Source organism: Rousettus aegyptiacus, unplaced genomic scaffold (assembly GCF_014176215.1).
Source record: "Rousettus aegyptiacus isolate mRouAeg1 unplaced genomic scaffold, mRouAeg1.p scaffold_m13_p_5, whole genome shotgun sequence".
Taxonomy (NCBI): Eukaryota; Metazoa; Chordata; class Mammalia; order Chiroptera; family Pteropodidae; genus Rousettus; species Rousettus aegyptiacus.
Genome location: NW_023416308.1, coordinates 74849251 through 74868576, shown reverse-complemented (window position 1 = coordinate 74868576; position 19326 = coordinate 74849251). Strand labels below are relative to the sequence as shown.

The 19326-nt window shown below is 47.9% G+C and overlaps 1 protein-coding gene across 4 annotated transcripts in view; it reads right to left on the bottom strand.

Moving 5' to 3' along the window:
* Window positions 1-6935: 6935 nt before the first annotated feature.
* The window catches only part of GDPD5 (glycerophosphodiester phosphodiesterase domain containing 5), an 86040-nt gene continuing 73649 nt past the window's right edge, over window positions 6936-19326 (bottom strand). The window contains exons 10-18 of one of the 4 annotated variants that reach the window (XM_016161563.2): window positions 16826-16908; window positions 15751-15901; window positions 14986-15204; window positions 14260-14417; window positions 13763-13910; window positions 12572-12654; window positions 12006-12020; window positions 9669-9781; window positions 6936-8718 (exon numbers count right to left, since the gene is read on the bottom strand). In XM_016161563.2, coding sequence (XP_016017049.2) covers window positions 8570-8718; window positions 9669-9781; window positions 12006-12020; window positions 12572-12654; window positions 13763-13910; window positions 14260-14417; window positions 14986-15204; window positions 15751-15901; window positions 16826-16908 — 1119 coding nt within the window. In that variant the 3' untranslated portion in view covers window positions 6936-8569. Of the gene's footprint in view, window positions 8719-9668; window positions 9782-12005; window positions 12021-12571; window positions 12715-13762; window positions 13911-14259; window positions 14418-14985; window positions 15205-15750; window positions 15902-16825; window positions 16909-19326 lie in introns of all 4 variants that reach the window. The other 3 variants (XM_016161562.2, XM_016161564.2, XM_036220866.1) reach the window with 3 other exon arrangements.

Sequence of the window (19326 nt, the reverse complement as noted above, 5' to 3'; positions counted from 1 at the left end):
CAGTCACTGAGGCCAGGGTACTGCAGGAGCCCACCCCAGCCAGATTCAGGCAGGCAATTTGTGGAAGGAGCTATGATGGGAGGAGTCATCGTGATAGTGGCCAAGTATATGAGTGCACCCCAAAGCCTGGTGGAGAGCCTATTCTGTGGACTTGCTCCAGGGAATAGTGTATACACCCCTTCTGCCTAAAAAAAGGATGGCATGTGTTGCTGTTTGTTAAAGGATGTGAGAAATTTTGGCACTTGTTTTTTAACCATTCATTCATTCCCCCCTCCCCATTTGCAACTGTCAGCTTGTTTTGTATATCTGTGGGTCTGTTTCTGTTTTATTTTGTTTTATTTATTTTTTTGATTTCATGTCTAAGGGGAATCATATGGTATTTGTCTTTGACTTATTTCACTTAACATAATACCCTCTAAGTCCATCCAAGTTGTCACAAATGGCAAACTTCCTTCTTTTATATGGCTGAGTAATAGTCCATTGTATATGTGTATAACACTTTTATGCATTCATTTGTCGATGGACACTTAGGTTGTTTCCAGATCTATTAATGTTGCAATAAACATAGGGCTGCATATATCTTTTCAAATTAGTATTTTTCTTCAGATAAATACCTGGAAATGGAATTGCTGGATCATATGGCAACTCTATTTTTAATTTTTTGAAGAATCTCCATGCTATTTTCCGTAGCAGCTACACTAATTTACAAACCTACCAACAGTGCACGAGGATTCCTTTTCCTCTGCATTCTCACCAACATTTGTTTGTTGATTTATTGATGACAACCATTCTGACAAGTGTGAGGTGGTATCTCATTGTAGTTTTAATTTGCATTTCTCTGATGATTAGATGTTGAGCATCTTTTCAAATGCCTATTGGCCATCTACATGTCCTCTTTGGAGAAACATCAGTTCAGGTCCTCTGCCCATTTTTTAATTGGATTGCTTGTTTTTTTGGTGTTATATGAGTTCCTTATATAATTTGGATTTTAATCCCTTATTGAATGTATCATTTCGGAAGATCTCCCATTCAGTTGGTTTTTATTGTTTTTTGCATGGTTTTCTTCACTGCAAAAACTTTTTAGTTTGATGTAGTTCTTTTTATTTTTACTTTTGTTTCCTTTGCCTGAGGAGATATATCAAGAAAAGTATTATTAAGAGCAATGTCTGAGAGTTCACTGCCTATTTTTTTTCTAGGAGGTTTGTTGTTTTGGGTCTTACATTTAAGTCTCTAATCCATTTTGAGTTAATTTTTGTATATGATATAGAAAGTGGTGCAATTTCATTTTTTTGATGTGTATCTGTCCAGTGTTCCCAACACCATTTATTGAAAAGACTGTCTTTACTCGTTGTATATTCTTGCCTCATTGCCATAGATTGACCATATAGATGTGAGTTTATTTCTGGGCTCACTATTCTATTCCATTCATCTGTTGTTTGTTTTTATGCTAGTACCATGCTATTTTGATTACTATAGCTTTATAGTATAGTTTGATATCAATTTGCATGATACCTCCAACTTTGTTCTTACTTCTCAAGATTTCTTTGGCTATTTGGGGTTTTCTGTGGTTCCATATAAATTTTAGAACTATGTGTTATAGTTCTGTGTAATATGCCATTTCAGTAGGGATTATATTGAGTCTATAGATTGCTTTGTGTAGTATGGACATTTTAATGATGTTAATTCTTTCTATCCATGAACAAGGTATATCCTTCCATTTATTTGTGTGTTCTTAAATTTCTTTCTTCAGTGTCTTTTACTTTCCTGAGTACAAGTCTTTTACCTCCTTGGTTAAATTTATTCCTAGATATTTTCTTCTTTTCGATGCTGTTGTAAATGGGATTTTTTTCTTAATTTCTCTGATAGTTTGTTATTGAACTAATTTGTTCTAATAGTTTTTTGATGTAATCTTGAGCATTCTTTATTTATTCATGTCATCTGCAACTAATGAGAGTTTTACTTCTTCCTTTTCAATTTGGATGCTTTTTATTTCTTTTTCTTGTCTGATTGCCGTGGCTAGGACTTCTAATACTAAGTTGAATAAAAGTGATCTTGATCTTGTTTTTGATCTTAAACAAAAAGCTTTCAAGCTTTTGAATATAATGTTAGCTGTTGGTTTATCATATGTGGCCTTTATTATATTGAAGTATGGTCCCTCTGTCCCTATTTTGCTGAGAGTTTTTATTATAAATAGATGTTAGATTTCATCAAATACTTTTTCTGCATCTATTGATATGATCATGTGTTTTTTATGCTTCATTTTGGTTATATGGTATATTACATTAATTGTTTTTCAGATATTGAACCAGGCTTGCATCCTGGGAATAAATTCCACTTGATCACAGTGTATGATCTTTTCAGTTTTTTGATAAATTTTATTTGCTAATATTTTGTTGAGAATTTTTGTATCCATGTTCATCAGGGATATTGACCTATAATTTTCTTCTTCCCTCCTCCTCCTCCTCTTCCTCCTCCCCTTCCTCCTCCCCCTCCTCCTCCTCCTCCTTTTTGTAGTGTCTTTGTCTAGTATTGGTATCAGATTAATGCTGGCTTTCTAAAATAAATTTGGGGGCCTTCTTCCTCTTCAATTTTTTAGAACAGTTTGAGAAGGATAGGTGTTAATTCTTTGAATGTTTGATAAAATTCACCTGTGAATTTTATCTGGTCCAGGAATTTTGTTTGGAGTTTTTTGTTTACTGATTTGATTTCATTAGTAGTTATTGGTCTGTTCAGACTTTCTGTTTCTTCTTGATTCAGTATTGGAGGATTGTATGTTTCTAGGAATTTATTCATTTCTTCTTGGTTGTCCAATTTGTTAGCATATCATTGTTGGGGTATTTTTTTGTTTTAATCCTTTGTATTTCTGTGGTGTCATTTGTCACCACTCATTTCTGATTTTATTTGGGCCCTCTTTTTTTTTTTTGATGATGAATCTGGCTAAAGATTTATCAACTTTGTTTATTTTTTCAAAGAACCAGCTCTTGGTTTCATTGATCCTTTCTATTGCATTTTTAGTCGCTATTTTATTTATTTCTAATCTTTATTATTTTATTCCCTCTACTCACTCCGGGCTTTGTTCTTTTTCTAGTTTTTAGGTTTAAGGCTAGATTTGAGATTTTTCTTGTTTCTTGAAGTAGGCCTATAATGCTATGAATTTCTCTCTTATAACTACTTTGCCTGTGCCCTGTTGATTTTTGGATCATTGTGTTTTCATTTGCTTTTGCCTCCTTTTGATTTCCTCCTTCATTTTGTTGTTAATCTATTCATTGTTTAGTGGCATGTTATTTAGCCTCCATGTGTTTGTGTATTTTTGTTTTCTTTTTGTAATTGACTTCTAGTTTCATACTATTGTGATTAGAGAAGATGCTTGATATGATTTCAGTCTTTTTAAATTTATTAAGACTTGTTTTGTGGCTTAACAAGTGGTCTGTCCTGGAAAATGTTTTATGTGCACTTGAAAAGAATGTATATTCTGCTGCTTTGGGATGAAATGTTAAAAAAAATATCAGTTAAGTCCACCTGGCCTTATGTGTCATTTAAGGCCATTGTTTCCTTATTGATTTCACTTTGTAAATGTCTTTCAATTTGAAATCTCTTATAAGCAACATACAGGTAGGTCATGCTTTTTAATCCATTCAGCCACCTTATGTCTTTTTATTGGAGCACTTAATCCATTTACATCTCAAGTAATTATTGACATGTAAGTACTTATTGCCATTTTGTTCATTGTTTTTGGTTTTTTTTTTTATAGTTCTCAGTTCCTTTTCTTCTCTTAATTTCTTCCCTTGTGGTTTGCTCTTTTTCTTTAGTATTTTCTTTGGGTTCCTTTCTCTTTGTTCTTTGTATATCTTTTATAGGTTTTTGGTTTGTAGCTACTCTAAGGTTTATGTATACCATCCTATACAGCAGTCTATTTTAAGCTGATAGGCATTTTAGTTCAAATATATTCTATAAGGACTACATTTTCACTCCTCCCTCAATGATTTATGTTTTTGATGTTATGTTTTAGATCTTTTTGTGTTGTGTATCTCCTAACTACTTATTATAGTTTGAGTTGAGTTCGATACTTTTTTTCTTTTGACCTTTGTGGTAGCTTTTTAAATGTCTGATTTTCTATATTTATTAAATATGTGGCTTTACCTGTGAGTTTTCCTCCTCTTTAAATTTTCTTATTTCTGGTCATGGTCTTCCCTTTTCAGTTTAAAGAAGACCTTTTAATGTTTTTTTTTTTATATAAAACTGGTTTAATGGTGATAAACTCCTTTAGTTTTTGCTTGTCCAGGAAACTCTCATGTATCCTTCAATTCTGAATGATAACCATGCTGGATAAATTATTCCAGGTAGTAGATTCCTTTCTTTCAGTACTTTAAAGATGTCCTGTCACACCCTTTTGGTATGTAAAGTTGATGCTGAGAAATCAACTGATAGTCTTGTGGGATTTCCTTTGTATATAACTCATTGTTTTCCTCTCGATTCCTTCAAGATTGCTTCTTTAACTTTTATTTTAATTACAACATATCTTGCTGTGGGTCTCTTTGGTTTCATCTTATTTTGAATTCTCTGTGCTTCATGGATGTCTCTTTCTTTTCCCAGATTAGGAAAATTTTCAGCCATTCTTTCTTTAAATAAAGTTTCTGTTCCTTTCTCTCTTCTTCTGGGATCTCTATAATATGAATGTTTGAGCACTTAATGTTATCCCAGAGGTCTCTTTATACCTCATTTCTAAACACTTTTTCTTTTTGCTGTTCTGATTGGTTGATTTCCACTAGTCTGTCTTCTGGGTTGTTGATCTGTTCTGTATTAGCTAGTCTGCTGTCAACTCCTTCTATATGTTTCTCATTTCTGATCCCATATTCTTTTTCTCTGAGGTTCTCTATTATACTTTCTAATTCTTTGTTGAAGTTCCCTGTAAGCTCCTTTATTCCACTCACGAGCATCCTTATGACTGTTGCTTTGAATTTTTTATCAGGCAAGTTATTTATCTCCATTTTCTTAGGGGTTCCCCACCCCCCGGGGATTTTTCTTGTTCATTCGGTAGAGACTCTTTTCATTTTATTTGACTTTTATGTTTGTTTATATGAATTAGACAAAATAGGTCTCTCTCCTAGTCTCAAAAAAGTGGCCTTATGTAGAAGAGGCCTCTGTTTAGCCAAGCGGATGCCTAAAGCATCCAGGGCACTGGCCTACCAAGCTGAAGTGGCTCCAGGTGGGGAGGCCAGGTAAGTGCATGTAGTAATGTCCTGCTAATTGTGTTTGCTCCCTTTATTCTGGGCTGAAATAGGCTTGAGTGATATGTCTGGGAATGCACAGCAACAACCTTGTAGGTAGGTCGGAGCTCTTGGTTAGAGCCCCTGCTCACCCTGTAGAGGTGGAGGGGACATAAACAATGGTGCTCACCTGCTCCTCCAACCCTGGAGAATTCCTGCAGCCCCAGGAAAGCTCCCGTGGCTCCCCTGTCTTCCCTATACAGCTTCTCTCTTGTACAAAAAGTGGTCCTGTGTAGAAGCAACCTCTGTGTAGGCTTTATGTGCCCTGTAGTTTTGCAGCCTAGCAGGTGCTTATGGCACCTGGGTCACTGGCCTTCCAGGCTGAGTGGCCTCCTGCCAGGCAGGGAGGCCAAGTACGTGTAGTGTTGCCCTGTTGTTCCTAGTTGCTCCCTTCATTGGAGGAAAAAGGCTGCAGGCAATGTAGCTGGGGTGATCTTGCAGGTAGGCCAAAGCCCCCAAATAGAGCTCCACCCACCCTATCGAAGTGGAGGGGGACTTAAACAACAGTATTCAAAGATTCCTCTGGCTGGGAGTTTCCTTAGCTCCCAGACAGCTCTCACAGCTTCCTAGCCTTCTCTATTGTCTCTTTTTCTTGTTTGTTGTTCACTCAGTCCTCAGTTGTCTCATAGGAGTAATTACTTTTTGTATATGCGTATATTTGATTTTTCTCATTGTAAGAGGTGAGTTCAGCATTCTCCTACACTGCCATGATCTCTAGATTTGAGCACCTTTATACTATACTTGGGAAGAAGGGGCTGAAAGTTCATGGAGGGCCCTGGAGGAAGTGGAAGGTAAGCTCAGACTGGAGAAGACCTCAGCTGCTGAGGTCCAAGGGAGGAAGAGGAACGGGTCTATAGGGGGTGGCAGGAAAGGTAGGGGACTTGACTCGTTTCCCTGTGAATGGGCAGTCAGGCTGTTCTCTACAGATAAGGGGAGGACATCAAGAAGGTGGGATTCTCAGTTACACCTTAGGTCAAGGGATAGGAGTCAGAGTTGACCACACACTGTGGGCTCAGGTGAGGGTGGAGACAGCCTGGCCGTCTGCCTACTGTCTTCCCTCCACTGTTTGGGGTGAGGGCAAGCAGCTGGACTGCCTCTGCATTGGGGAGTGGCGGGGGGGGCGGGGGGTACAGTGTGGGACTCTGGCTCTTCCACTCAGAACTCCTTGCCCCCTCTACCCCTTCCTGAAGACTCCAGGATGTCTCAAGTTGTTCAAGTCTGGCCAGGAGCCTGGGACATCCTGGCCAAGGGTCCTGACTGGACAGGGAGGGGTTGGCATGATAGATCAGATCCCCTTTCCTGGTGGGCCTGCCAGAGGCTGAAGAGGAGCTAGGGCACTCTGGGTAGGGCAGTGTACCCCACCTGACCCCTGACCCAGCCATTCCAGGTTCCATTTATATTCCCTGGTACCCATGGAGAAGCGAGAGGTGACCTCTGCCCCAGGAAGGGAAGCACTTGGCAGATGCTCAGTAGTGGGGAAAGGAGGGGTGAATCCTTCACGGTTCCTGAGGGGCAGTCCTATAGATTAATGTGGGTGTTGCATCTGGGTTCCAACATTTGGGAGGGGTTTCTCTTCCTTTCTTTCAAGAAGGTGCCAGAATCACTCAGACCCCAAGAATTCCATCCAGAAGACCCCTGTTGGGAGAAGAGACACATACATCCCTTGGCTGCCAGGAAGCACTGCATTTATTTAATGCAGGCTGGTGCCAGGGTTCAGCTTCCCTCCTTCCCCTTTAGGACACACCCAAGACCACACAGTCTCAGGATAAAAATGGGAGTTACAGACTTGCCCTACTCTACCACTGACCTTCATGGAGTGCAGAGATCCAAGGACTGAAAGACAGGAAAGGACATCTGTGGTCTTGGGCTGTATTTGGGCCTTAAGCTAAGAGGCGCCCCACTGTACCAGAAATGGTGTGGGCTCTCTTCAGTCAGGTCCCAAACCTTGCAAAGTCCAAGCCAAACCTCTACCATGGGGGAAAGGCATCTCTGGCTGAGGGCCTGTGCCTCCATAAGCTAGGAACCTCAGAAAGCCTCCATATAGCTGTGAAGGGACCTCCTGGTCCCATTGCCCACCCTTACATTCAGGCCCAGGAGCCCTCCCCATCTGCTGTGCCATTCCCGGCTGGTAACAGAAGGCATGTGCACACTCTAGGGCCAGAGCCTGGGTGAGATTCTGGCCCTGCCTGTTCTGAACTGTGTGGCCGTGGATGGTCACTTTACCTCTCCAAGACTGTCTCCCCCAGCCAAATACAGGGATACTGGTACCCAACCCCAGGGCTATTAAGAAACCCTTGGAGCCTTGGTAATGTGGGAGAGAGACTCACCTACCCTGCCACTCTCATTTCCAAAAATGGCTCCTCCTCAAATCATGGGGGCAAGACTAAATCCCAAACCCAGCAAGCTCTGTTCCCACCCTCCCACTGCCAGGTAAGAGATGACATATATCAAGTTGGCAGCTTTAATCATCTTGGCCAAGTCCCCTCAGGCTCCCTCTACTGCATGCCCCAGGGCCACACACCAACCCTTGACCATGCCCAAAGCACTTTTCTCAGGTGGCCCCTGCCCTGTGGCCGACTTGAGAACTGAGGCCATGTCAGTCTGTGAATCTCCAGGGCCTCCAGGCCACTCTGCCCCAGGGGCCTGTTGGACACTTGGGCATGAGACTGAGCCCTGAGCCTGCTCTTCTGGTCATCTCCAGTTGCTCCTAGAGGACATGGGTCAGGCGCTTGCCTGGGGCAGGACCAGTAGAGTGGAAGGCTGGTCATGAGGAGTATCCACCACTGTAGGATGCTTTCCTCCTGAGCTGAACCTTCTTGTGCTTTGAGACTAACATGAAGAGTAGAGCTGCTGGGGGCAGAGGCCCAGCCCAGGCCCTCGAGGGAGGAGAAACTCAGAGAAGTCAGCTGCCTCACAGCACAGATAGGACAATGGTCACATGTTAGCACTGACATCCTCCATTGCCACAGGAGGCATGGCATGGCCCAGTGACCCATCAAAGCTTCTAGGTCAGGATACAAGGGAGGGCCTCAGAGGAGGACTAGGCCTCAGGCCCACCATTTCCCAGGAGAAGGTGCCCCAGGCCTGCAGGGGCATCTGAGAAGCTGGAGTCCTGGCCCTGCTGGGCCTCAGGAGAGAGTGGTGCCCCTTATAAGAGAGGCCATGGCAGACAAGGGGCTGGAACCAAAAAGGAGGCCATGGAGCCAGCTCCCAGAGCACTCAGAGTCCAGACACACTTCTGCCAGCCCTCCTGGATTTCCCGGTCTCCATGTTAGGTATAGCCTGGGAAGACAGGTCTTCAGCTAACGGCCACTCCGGTCTGTAATGGTCTTGGCACGGCTGCCAATCCCTCGGGGGTCCACAGAGGTGGTGGCGCTGTTGGCGTACATATCATAACTGTTGTCTGAACAAACAGAGAGCTCATCGGAGACCTCCATGCCATCGCTGATCTCTGTTGGGCCAGAGGGAAGGAGAATGTGAGTGGGGACAGGTGAGGGGTAACGAGGATGGCTGGCAGATGCTGTGGGAAGGGTATCCTGTAACAACTCCTGGTTAGGCGATTGGAAGCTGATGAAACCACTGGGTTCAGGTTTGGTGTTGAGCTTGGTATTCAAGGCCCTTGGTGTCTACTCCACCCTGGAACTCTACCTTCTAGCTACAGAAAACCATCTGAATCCTCCTGAGCTTGGCATCCATGTGTTTTCTTTCCTTAGGGCACATACTCCTCTCCTGGGAATGACCTCCTCATCAACACCTTTTCTTAAAATCTGGCTTAATTCCTCTCATCTTTGTTATTTCAGTCTCCTGAAAGCCTCCCCTGATCCCCTCAGGCTGGAATGGGGCCTCCTCATAGCCCCCCAAGCCCCTGCTTCCCTTGGCCCCATCACATCTTATACTGTCACTGTGACTGGCCCCCATCATCTTGTATAGTTTGAGGATAGGGATGAGGTCTGGGCTTCTGTGTCCCCAGTGCCTGGCATAGCACTGGACCATAGAGTTGAGGCTCAGGAAAGGACTGCTGAGTAGAGCCGAGTCCATCCTGAGGGGACTTATGGTGCTTTGATGGGGTTGAGGGTCACTGAGAGGACCTCTTAACCTGGAGTGGGCAGGGGGTGAGGACTGTGACTGACTCCTCAGATCCTGCATTCAGAAGATGCTCAGTGAATGGCCTTTGGCACTATAGGAGAGGCGGGGGGTTTGGATGGGCAGAACCTGGCAGGCCTAGGGGTGGGCCTCTTGCTTTCCATTCATTCTGCTGGCCTCTTCTGACTTCTCTGAGCCACACACTATACAGGGGTTTGGGGATCCCTTGGACTGGTCCTTCCTTCCAGGAGCTCCCCAGGATGGCCAGAGGGCTATGGGACACCAGGGAGCCCAGTGCCTGTCCATAGGGCTGCATACCTGAGAAGATGAGCTTCTCCTTCATGATACTGACATCCCGGCTGGTCCGGCGCACTGCTGCGCTCAGCATGATCTGCTCGGGGTTGTAGCTTCGTATGCCACCCAAGCGCCACCTGCAGAGATGGCCCCGTGGGCATCAGGTCCTTCCCTGGAGCAGGGATCCTGCCCACTTCCATAGCCTCTCTGGATTTGGCCTGAGAGACCAGCAATACTCTTGTCTGACTATACAGATGGGAGAACTGAGGCCCAGGGATAGGTGGAGCTGGGGCTTAAATTGGAGTCTCCTGCCTCCCTCTGACTTCCAGAATCTGAAGTCAGCTCCGCTTGCCCAAGGAGATGTTTGGGGGTTGGTTAGTTATCTCAGGTGCCCTCAGTTATGCACCTGTCTCTTTGGATGGAATGAATTTGGGGTGGGGGAGGACTCAGCAGGCATGACTCTGATGACCTGCCCTGGGGTACACACCAATATTGGGGAATTGCAGCTGCTGTCTCCTATCCACCATCATGACCAGGCTGAGTGAAGCCAGAGGGAAACCCCAGAGAGGAATTGAAGGAAGAGAGCAGGAAGGTGAGGGGAGATGGCACGGGGCTTTGCTCAGAACTGGTCACAGGCTCAGGGCCAAGAGCATTAGTGTGACTTGAGGTTGGGTGTGCTGTTACTCTGTTCCAGCAACCATGGAAGAGTAGGGTATATATTCCTTATTGGAGAGGGAAAAGCTGAAGCATTAATCCCTCTGATGGTCAAGGCAGGGGCAAGGCCAGGGTATGGGGGTGTAAAATTAATCAAGTGGGCTGAGAAGTGGGGTTGCCCGGGCATGCATTAGCCAGGCAGAACTGGGCACTGTTTTTCCTGTTGTAGTTTCTCTGAACTAGCCACAAAACCCTGGCTTCTGAACTTAAGACTTTTCCTGCAACCTGGACAGAAGGATTCACTGGACCACCACCCCGACTCCCACCAAGAGAAGCAAGGGTCAGCTTGGAAACAAGAGCCCAACCCCCTAGGGCCCTGAGCCCTGCTGGGGTGGAGGGAGTCCAGACTCCATGAGAAATCAGTTGTTTCCAGATGGGATCAGTGCAGCAGAAATAGACAAACGGACAGGCAGATGGGTGGAAGAACAGAGTAGACAGAACGGGAAAGCAGGAAGCAGAGGGAAAGGCAGCCTGCACTCTGGCTAGGCTAGCGCCCTACACATCCTTGAGGGCTGTGATTAGGTCTCTTCTTTATCACTGTGTCCCTGACACCAACCTCAAGGCCTGCTGTGGCAGGGGTGGGGGCCCTAAGTACTTATTCAGTGAATGAATAGAAGCATGAGGCCCAAGGGTCTCCTTCTCCATAGGCCTCTCTTGACATACCCACTCCCCCCACCGCCCTGCCCTCTCCGGAAGACAATGATACTGTCCTGGCTGTGTATTTAGTGGGTGCAGCATGTCTGTCCCAGGACCTGGGCCATCAAGGGCCAGCCTGCACAGTACACTGGGGCTCTGCGTGTGAAGGCCTGAGGCCTTGCTGCAGACCGGCACAGCACCAGCCAGCACATGTGGATGTCCGCTGACTAAGAATGGGGGAAAGATCGGGTATATGCCCCTTCACTGGGCTCAGTCCCATGGCCAAGGAGCACAGAGTTTCTCCTACTAGCTGGTCAGTGAAGCCTCCTGACCCAGGAGGGCCCAAGGCACTTGACCAAGGGGATCTCTAAGACCTAGGTCTTGTCTTCGGAATTAATGTCGACTCTGAGAAGAAAGTGTCAGGCCAGGGTCTTTGCAGCCAGGCACATCTAGGACAGGAAGCTCAACCACTCTGAGGCTCTCCCCAGGGGGAAAGTGAGGGGGGCTGTGTGTATGGGGAGAGTCAGAGACAAGTAAAAAGAGTTGAGATATAGAGAAAGATAGAGCTATGGGAGGGGTAAACTCAGAAAAGGGGAAGGTGACAGATGGGAAAGGAGAGACAGAACTAAGTAGGGCATGTGCTGGGCAGTAGTGAAGGCCCTACAAGTGACAGACTTGGGGGCAGGGTGCCTAGGCAGAGCCCCCTCCCCAAAGATGCTTTGGTAACTGGGAGGCCAGGTCAGCAATCTGCAAGGAAACACTGGTTCCCCATCTGCAGAAACAGCAGGAAGAACAGAGAGCAGAGGGGCACACGTGGCAGGAGGGGAAGAGAAGGGAGGATGGCAGGCGAGGGGAGGAGACTTCAGGCGAGCGAGGTGTCTGGGAGGGTCATGGTGAGGGAGCCTGACCCAGGCACAGGGCTTGGTGCAGGTTTTCAGAGGAACTGGAGAAAGGGGTGGCGAGGAGGAGGGAGAAAGAAGGACAGGAGGAGGAAGACCACACCAGAATTACCTGATCAAGTGATAGCTGTGAGATGCCAGAGTGCAGCAGAGAGGGGGAGGTTGGGGAGAGAGAGGAGGGACATGCGCCGGGTCAGAGCAGTATGGGACAGAGAGAGAACGTCAGTCAAGAATAAAACCCCTTCCCCGTTGGCTCATGGCTGGGTTGGGATCCCAGCCTGGCCCCGAACCATCCCCTGGGCCACCCCCACCTCTGCACTGCAACCATCATCCCAACTGTTGTCCTGAGGGGTAGAGAGGTCTCCAGTGTGGCACGACCCAGGGCTGGTGGGAACCCATGGCCCTGAGTAACAGTTGAGGAGACAAGCGGGAGAGGAGCTGAAACTCGCCAGAGTCCACAAAGCAAATCACGGCAGATGTCTCTGGGCTCCAGCTGGGTGCTCATTCTAGAAGCCACCCAGCTCTGGCTGAGGGGGATGGGCTGGGGGCCACTGAGAGCCCTTCTCTCTGCACAGGCTATATGGTCAGGCCTCTTGACTCAGGAGGAGGGTCACCTGGCTGGGGTCGGGCCTGTCTTGGGGCAGGGAAGGTTGTGGAATGTGGTCAGAGCCTACTCACTTCTGGAGCACGAAGATGCCGGTGATGAAGATGAAGGAGATGAGGTCGGCGGTGACCCACATGAGACAGTACTCATCCGGGGGCTGTGGAGAGATGGCCCAAGGCCAGCCTCCAGTCATGGCTGGTCCACACCAGGCTCCAGACTAAGGGTCCATGGACAGAAGGGCCCCGGTCACCACTGGGGAGGGGCAGGGAAGGACCTGGAGGAGTGGGCACTGTGGGCCTGGTGTGTGTGTATGTGTGTGTACAGTGTTTAGGGTAGAGGTGGTTTGTGTTAAGGCTGGAGGGTTTGTGTGCTTAAGGGGGCTCAAAGCAAGAGGTGAATAATGAAAGACAGAGAAGTGTGAAAGTGTAACATGGCAGGTGTTTGGCATCCATGTGGGTTTAAGTGTACAGAGTGTCACTGTCCTTCAGGGACAGTGGAGAGGGGCAGAAGGGCAAACCCCTTGGACCGCAGGTAAACTGTGGAGGAAGGGTGGGGTGGGCGACCCTTCTTGCTAGTGGTCAATTCCTGTTACCCAAAAATGCGAGTGTGCTTTTTGTTATTGCTGCCACAGTGTTATCTCATTGAGTGTTATTTCATCTGAGCTGAGATTTTGGAAGTTTTAAAGAACAATGGGCAGGTGGATGGACTTAACTGTCTACAACCTAAATCCGATTCATCGACCTTGGCACCGTCTTAGCCTTAATGAGACCCTCCATCTGCCTTGCACCTCCTCAGATTGCTGGCAGCCCAAGCACAGAAGGGAGGTCAAGGGCTCCCCAGGCCCCCCAGTGGCAGGGCTGGGAATGTAATTTAGGCCTGTCTGCAGGTGCTTGGTCTATCAATTGAAAACTGGTTTGATTTTGCTATAACCTCTGAGCAGATTTTAATGTTCCCTATTCATATCCTGTTACCCTGTTTTTCTAATGCCTTCCTTTCCTTTAAAACAAAATATAATAAACAACACCAAACCAAATACCCACGTAGTTGTCGACTAGTTCTCTAGGGGTGTTAGTGATGTTTTCTCCCTGTGGGTCGGGCCTGGGTTCCTCCCACCTCCCAGCACCTTAGCACAGACCCAAAGGCCTCATGCCCCAAGCCTGTACCCCCACGCACTCCCCCCACCCTGCGACCTAACCAAAGAGCCCCAAGTGTGGAGCCTGCCCCTTCTTGGGTGCCATAGGCAGCTCTCTGCTCCTCCAACTCACCATGATCCAGAGAGGGGAAGGCACCTGGGACAAGGTGTGGGCATTGTCAGAGGTGACGGATGGGACCCCCGCACACCACAGCAGGGAGAAGAGCCATGGCGCATTGACCGTGTAGAGGTTCACACTCAGGTTCCAGGACGCGTAGTCCCTGTGGGGCAGGGGACACACGCTCGTTGGCCCACAGATCTGGGCCTCCAGGTCCAGTATGCGAAGCCTATAAAGCATGTCCTCTTTACAGCCTAATGCCACCCTCACAACTGTCCACCAAGGAAGGACTCTCTACTCCCAGAGGGCCAAGCTCAGGGACAAACCCAGGTCTGTCTAATGCTCTCTACCTCTCTTCTTGGAACCAGAAGCCCCTGTGCTTCTAGCCCTCTGTCCAGTGTGCGTGTGTGTGCGTGCGTGTGTGCACGAGTGTGTGTGTGTGTATTGTGACAGGAATGGAGGAACTCAGTCCTGCTCTTCTCTGGGTAAGCCAGGGTAGGTCAGGTGGGCACCTGAGCTCCTGGCGGGACACCTGAGTGTAGCGCAGGTTCAGCCGCTGGATGTGGCCTCTCCGCAGGCTGGTGGCTGCTTCCTTGGAGCCTGATGTCTGCTGGAAGCCAGGAGCCACCTTCCGCACAAAGGGCCTCTGCCTGTTAGGGAGCCACATGACCTGCAAGCAGAGGGGGCAGCCTCAGATTTCTCATCTGTAAATGGGGTTAAAATGCCTACTCTTCTAGGGCACCTGAAAAGGTTAAAAGGGACGGGACCTGGCACACGGTGAAAGCTTACATATAAGAATCACCATCAGGGGAAGACTTGATCCCAGGGGAAGACTGAATTGCTTTGGCAACAGCCCATGGAGCTTTCCTTCTAGATCTTTGTCACAAGACTGGTACCCAAACGTCAATTCTGCACATCTAGTGTGCATTATAACTTGGTCTCCAAATATTATATAACAAGGATGTGGTGGGCAATGCTTCATGGAAGTTATAGTATCTGGGAGAACCTGGACCTGTTCCTACCCTTTGTACATTTTAAAAGACTTTCTTGTTCCACTCTTGACCCAAGGATGACCCTGTGAGGGAAAAGAGGGGCATGTGGAAGCTGAGGTCTGGAGAGGGGACACGGTGAGTTTATGCTGCAGTCCTGCTCCTGCCAGGCCTGGGTCCAGGGGGAGGTGGGGCCGGGCAGGGCTCCCCTGGGGCGTGGCTGGGTTGGGCTGGGCTGCCAGGCCTCACCTGGTGCTGGGGGAAGCCTGAGCGCAGCAAAGCCTCCAGTGTGATGTTGAGGAAGCTGCCACGGTAGGGGTGCTCCCGTGGAGGATCACGCAGGTTGAGCAGCAGTGTGGCGTTGCCCTTGGCCAACTCTAGGAGCTCCGCTAGGCTGCAGATGGACTGGTTCTGGACCTCCCTGTGGTCGGAGGGTGACAGGGAGCTGGCTGTCCAGAAGGGGTCCGTCTGGCAGAGACAAGGACACACACATGGCTGCCTCACCAGCCCTCTGAAGGCTGCGTGCCTTCCTGGCTACTGAGCGTGGAGACCTCTGAGCTGCCAGTGTCTGCTGGTGCGTGCGTGTCAGGCGGATTGACAGCTGTGGGCCTGTGGGGGCTCTAGTAGGGCCCAACCCTAACCTCCTTACCCCACACCCTCCTTACTGAAAGAATGATTTACTTGGAGCGTCTCCCAGACCCCAGCACATTTCACCTTTAGTAGCATTTCAAACCAGAGAACCAACCTCCCTTTAGAGATTTACAGAGTTGACAATTTTAACTGTTAACTGTGATCACCAGAAACTTTGAAAGGGAGACAGAACCAGCACAAGTAATGACGACTATGATACGAGGACTACAGCGGCAGGATCCCTAGGAGGCTACTAATCAGCCTGGCTGTGAGGGAAGCTTGAGGAAGAGGGGTCACTGCGCTGATGGCCGCCCCGGCCCTCTCACTCCATGGGGTTCCTGCCTGTGCTTTCTGTGCCTACGACTGGGAGAGGTGCAGCCAGACCTTCAGGAACCACTGGCCAGCGTTGAGCCTCTGCAGGACAGTCCAGTTGAGCATGGAGGCGGGCCTGCGGGCGAGCTCCGGGAACTCCTCCTCCACGTTGGTGGTGCGCCGCAAGGTGGCGTCATGCATGAGGAAGGGCACGCCGTCCAGGCTGTGGGAGGGTGGGGCCGCTGAGTCCCTGCCCACCCAGGACTGTCACCTGCCCACAATAATTGCCCCGCCCCCACTGTTCCCCACCTACTTACACCAACCCACCGCCGATCCAGGCAGGCTCCGCCCCTCTTGGCCTCAAGATCTCTCGACTTAGAGGGCAGTGGACTGGTGGTGGGTGACTCCCCCAAGCTCTCTGTGAGGGCCAGGTGGGCATGGGGTCTTCGAGGGAGGGAGGGCTGGGACTATTAGCAACCTTGGAAGGTAGGTGCTGCCTCATTTAATAATGGGGAAAATGAAGCTGGGGAGAGGGAAGTACCTAGCTCAAGGTCCATTAAGTAAGTGGTGGAACCTGGCTTAGAACCCATTCCATGTGATGCCATAATGAGAAAGGTCTAAATGTAGGCGCCTTTGACAAATTTTACCCCACCACCATCTGGTCTGCCCCACTGCAGCTGCCAATAGCCTGTGTGTTGTGAAACAGTAAAAGGGACTGTGCCCCCTTCCTCAAGACATTTTATCACCATCTACAAGAAAGTTTTAATAGATACATAATTCTATGATATAGAAGACATAAATACATAATTTTAAGAAGGCAATGTGGTGCCATTGTTCAGTACACAAGCTGTACAACTGTACATAGCAGCCCTGTCCCTCTCCCCCTCTCAGAGATAATCTGGTATGAGATTGGTGTGGATTCTTCCTGCCCTTTATACTAGTATACACATACATCTACATGTAGAAAATGTATAAATCATTTTAATGTAGTCTTTTGCATGCACCAGGTGCCTGTCTTGCAGTGGATAATCCAAGCCTCTGCCCTTCCATCTCCGAGGCTCTAGGACCTGAGGTTTCTCTAGCAGAAATCAGATGTGGATGCAGTGAGGATGGGAGGTGGTGCCACCCTCCCCACCCCAACACCCACCTGATGGTGACATCAGCTTGTAACCCGTACAGCTTCTGCTCTAGGGCCTTCCGGAAGGACATCAGTGTGTGCTCTGGGGCCAGCTGGGGGAAGAATGGTGTAGTGAAGGGAGAGCTGAGATCTAGCTGATGCACACCTCCCCGGCCAATGGAAAATCTTCCATCTTGGGTCTGGTCCTAATTCCAACTCCTCCAAGCAGTAGCTGTGTGACCCGGGCACTCACATAGCCTCTCTGAAGCTCAGTTTCCTCATCTGTTAAATCATGCCTGCCTCACAGCTTTTTTTTGCGGGGAGGGAGAGGCAGGGGTGGTTAGTGTTCATGTAGATAAATGCAGGGTGGAAAGACTTTTTTATAGTCCTCTGCCTTATGGCAGTCTTGGGCTGGGGCTGAATGCTGTTTTCCCCTTATTGTACTCCCCTGAGTCCAGGTGGAGATCGCGGCGGGAGAGGAGAGGGTAGACAGGATGGCAGTTTCAAAGGGGTGACCAGTTTCCTCATCTACGCAGATATAACAAGACCATCTCTGAGACCATTACATGGACTAAAAGCCCCTAGCATGTTGCCTGATATACGATAAATGCTTAATAAATGACAACTGCTAACCCTAAAGCATATACATCAGAAGATCCTGGTTCTAGCCCTGACTCTGCCACTGACCAACTTTGTGACCTTGGGTGCATCTCTTTCTCCTGTGGACCTCAGTTTCCCTCATTCTCCCCTTGGGAGTGTAGAGTCACTGTTCACTGAGTGTCCTTCCAGTTGAGAGAGTTGCAGATTTAGGTTCTGTCTGGTCTGAGGACCCTGTCGTGCCCTTTGCTGCCACTGGGGGTCAGCACCATACCAAGGATTGGGCTAGGAGACGGAGGGAGGAAGGACTCTTGACAGTGAGGGATGGGGTGGAATGGGTCCCCATAAGACACGCTTGTTTGCATCCTCTCTCCCTCTGGCCGTGCTGTTCCCCAACATGCAACACACTCCCCTCCTCTTGGAGGCAGCCTGGCATGGCTGGGGCTTTGGAGCTGACAAGGAGCAATTCTGTTTCCCAGTCACCTTTTGGAATGTTAGTCAGTTCCTTTAGCTATAAAACGGGTCAGTGTTATCAACCTCATAGGTGAGATAACAGACATCAGCAGTTTCCATAACACGGTTTCCTTTCTTTCCCTCTCCCTGGTGCAGAGCAACCTTAGGGAGAGTGCTGTCTCCCAGTCAAGTGGGCTATGTGAGGCCCTGTCCAGAGGTGGAGTGGGACAAAGAGGCATCTTGAAAGAGGTATGGACTCAGTGGAGTTCCCACCCACCTAGTCTGTAAATGTCCTGTGGCCAGCCCTCCCATGAGTGACCATCCAAGAAGTAATATTGCACTCTCCTGCTTTGGCTGGGGCTGCAGAAGATAGACTGGGTAGACAAAATGAGTTTGGGAGGGGCAAACTCTCTTTCTAGAGGCTTTTTTCCACTCAGGTATCCCTACATTAGGTGTAGCCGCCCAGAGAAAGCCATGGACATTTGGCCCTCCTTGACCAGCCTTAGGATAGGACTCTAGAAGGGTCCCAAGAAGCACACAGGATTCTAGGGTGACTTCTTAATCCCCATCTCAGGGCTCCCACTGACTCAGGCCTAAACCCATGCATGGTTCTGCTGTCAGGAGTATGTATGTGTGTGTAGAAGGTTGTCACAAACTCAGGTGGGCAGGCTTTGGAGTTAGTCCAACCAAATATTAAAGTATGAGTGCACACACAGAGACCGCGATATATCCAAGGGCACATGGACACCCATCTCCATGACAGGGATGTGCACTTGGGCTTACCACACACATAGATGTGTGGACCAAGTCAGAACCTCCCACAGGAGGGCAGGGCGTTCACAGGTATAGACACAGATACACATGCAGTCACAGTAACACATGGAGAAGTTGTGCCAGATACCTTTGCCAACTCTCAAGACACAAGAACGCAATCAGCTAGATGCACAATGTGTGAAATTCTATAGCACAAATGACTCTGTTTCTTCAGCAAATAAACTACATATGGAAAAAAAGAGGATGGGGGTTGTTATAGTCTAAGAGATGCTTAGACGCCATGTTAACCACGTACACTATGTGGACCCTGTTTGGATCCTAATTTTGAACAACTCAACTGTAAAAAGATACTTTTGAAATGAAAATGGGAAAGTGAACACAGATTCAATATTAGAAAATATTAAGAAATTATTATTAATTTGGTTGGGTGTAATAAAAGCATTGTGTTTGTGGTTATGTTTTAAGAAAAAGTCCTTATGTGTTAGAGAAACATCCTGAAGTATGTATGGGTAAAGTGACCTGATGTCTGAGATTCACTTTAAAATATTACAGCAGAAAAAAGAAAAAAGAATGGCAAAACACTGGTAGATGTCTAAGGTGGTATTGGATTCATTATGCTATTCTTCATTATATTACTCTTTCTGTTTCGGTGATTGTTAGAAATTTTTCTATCAAAAAAAACAATCTATACTGGGCCACCTCACTCC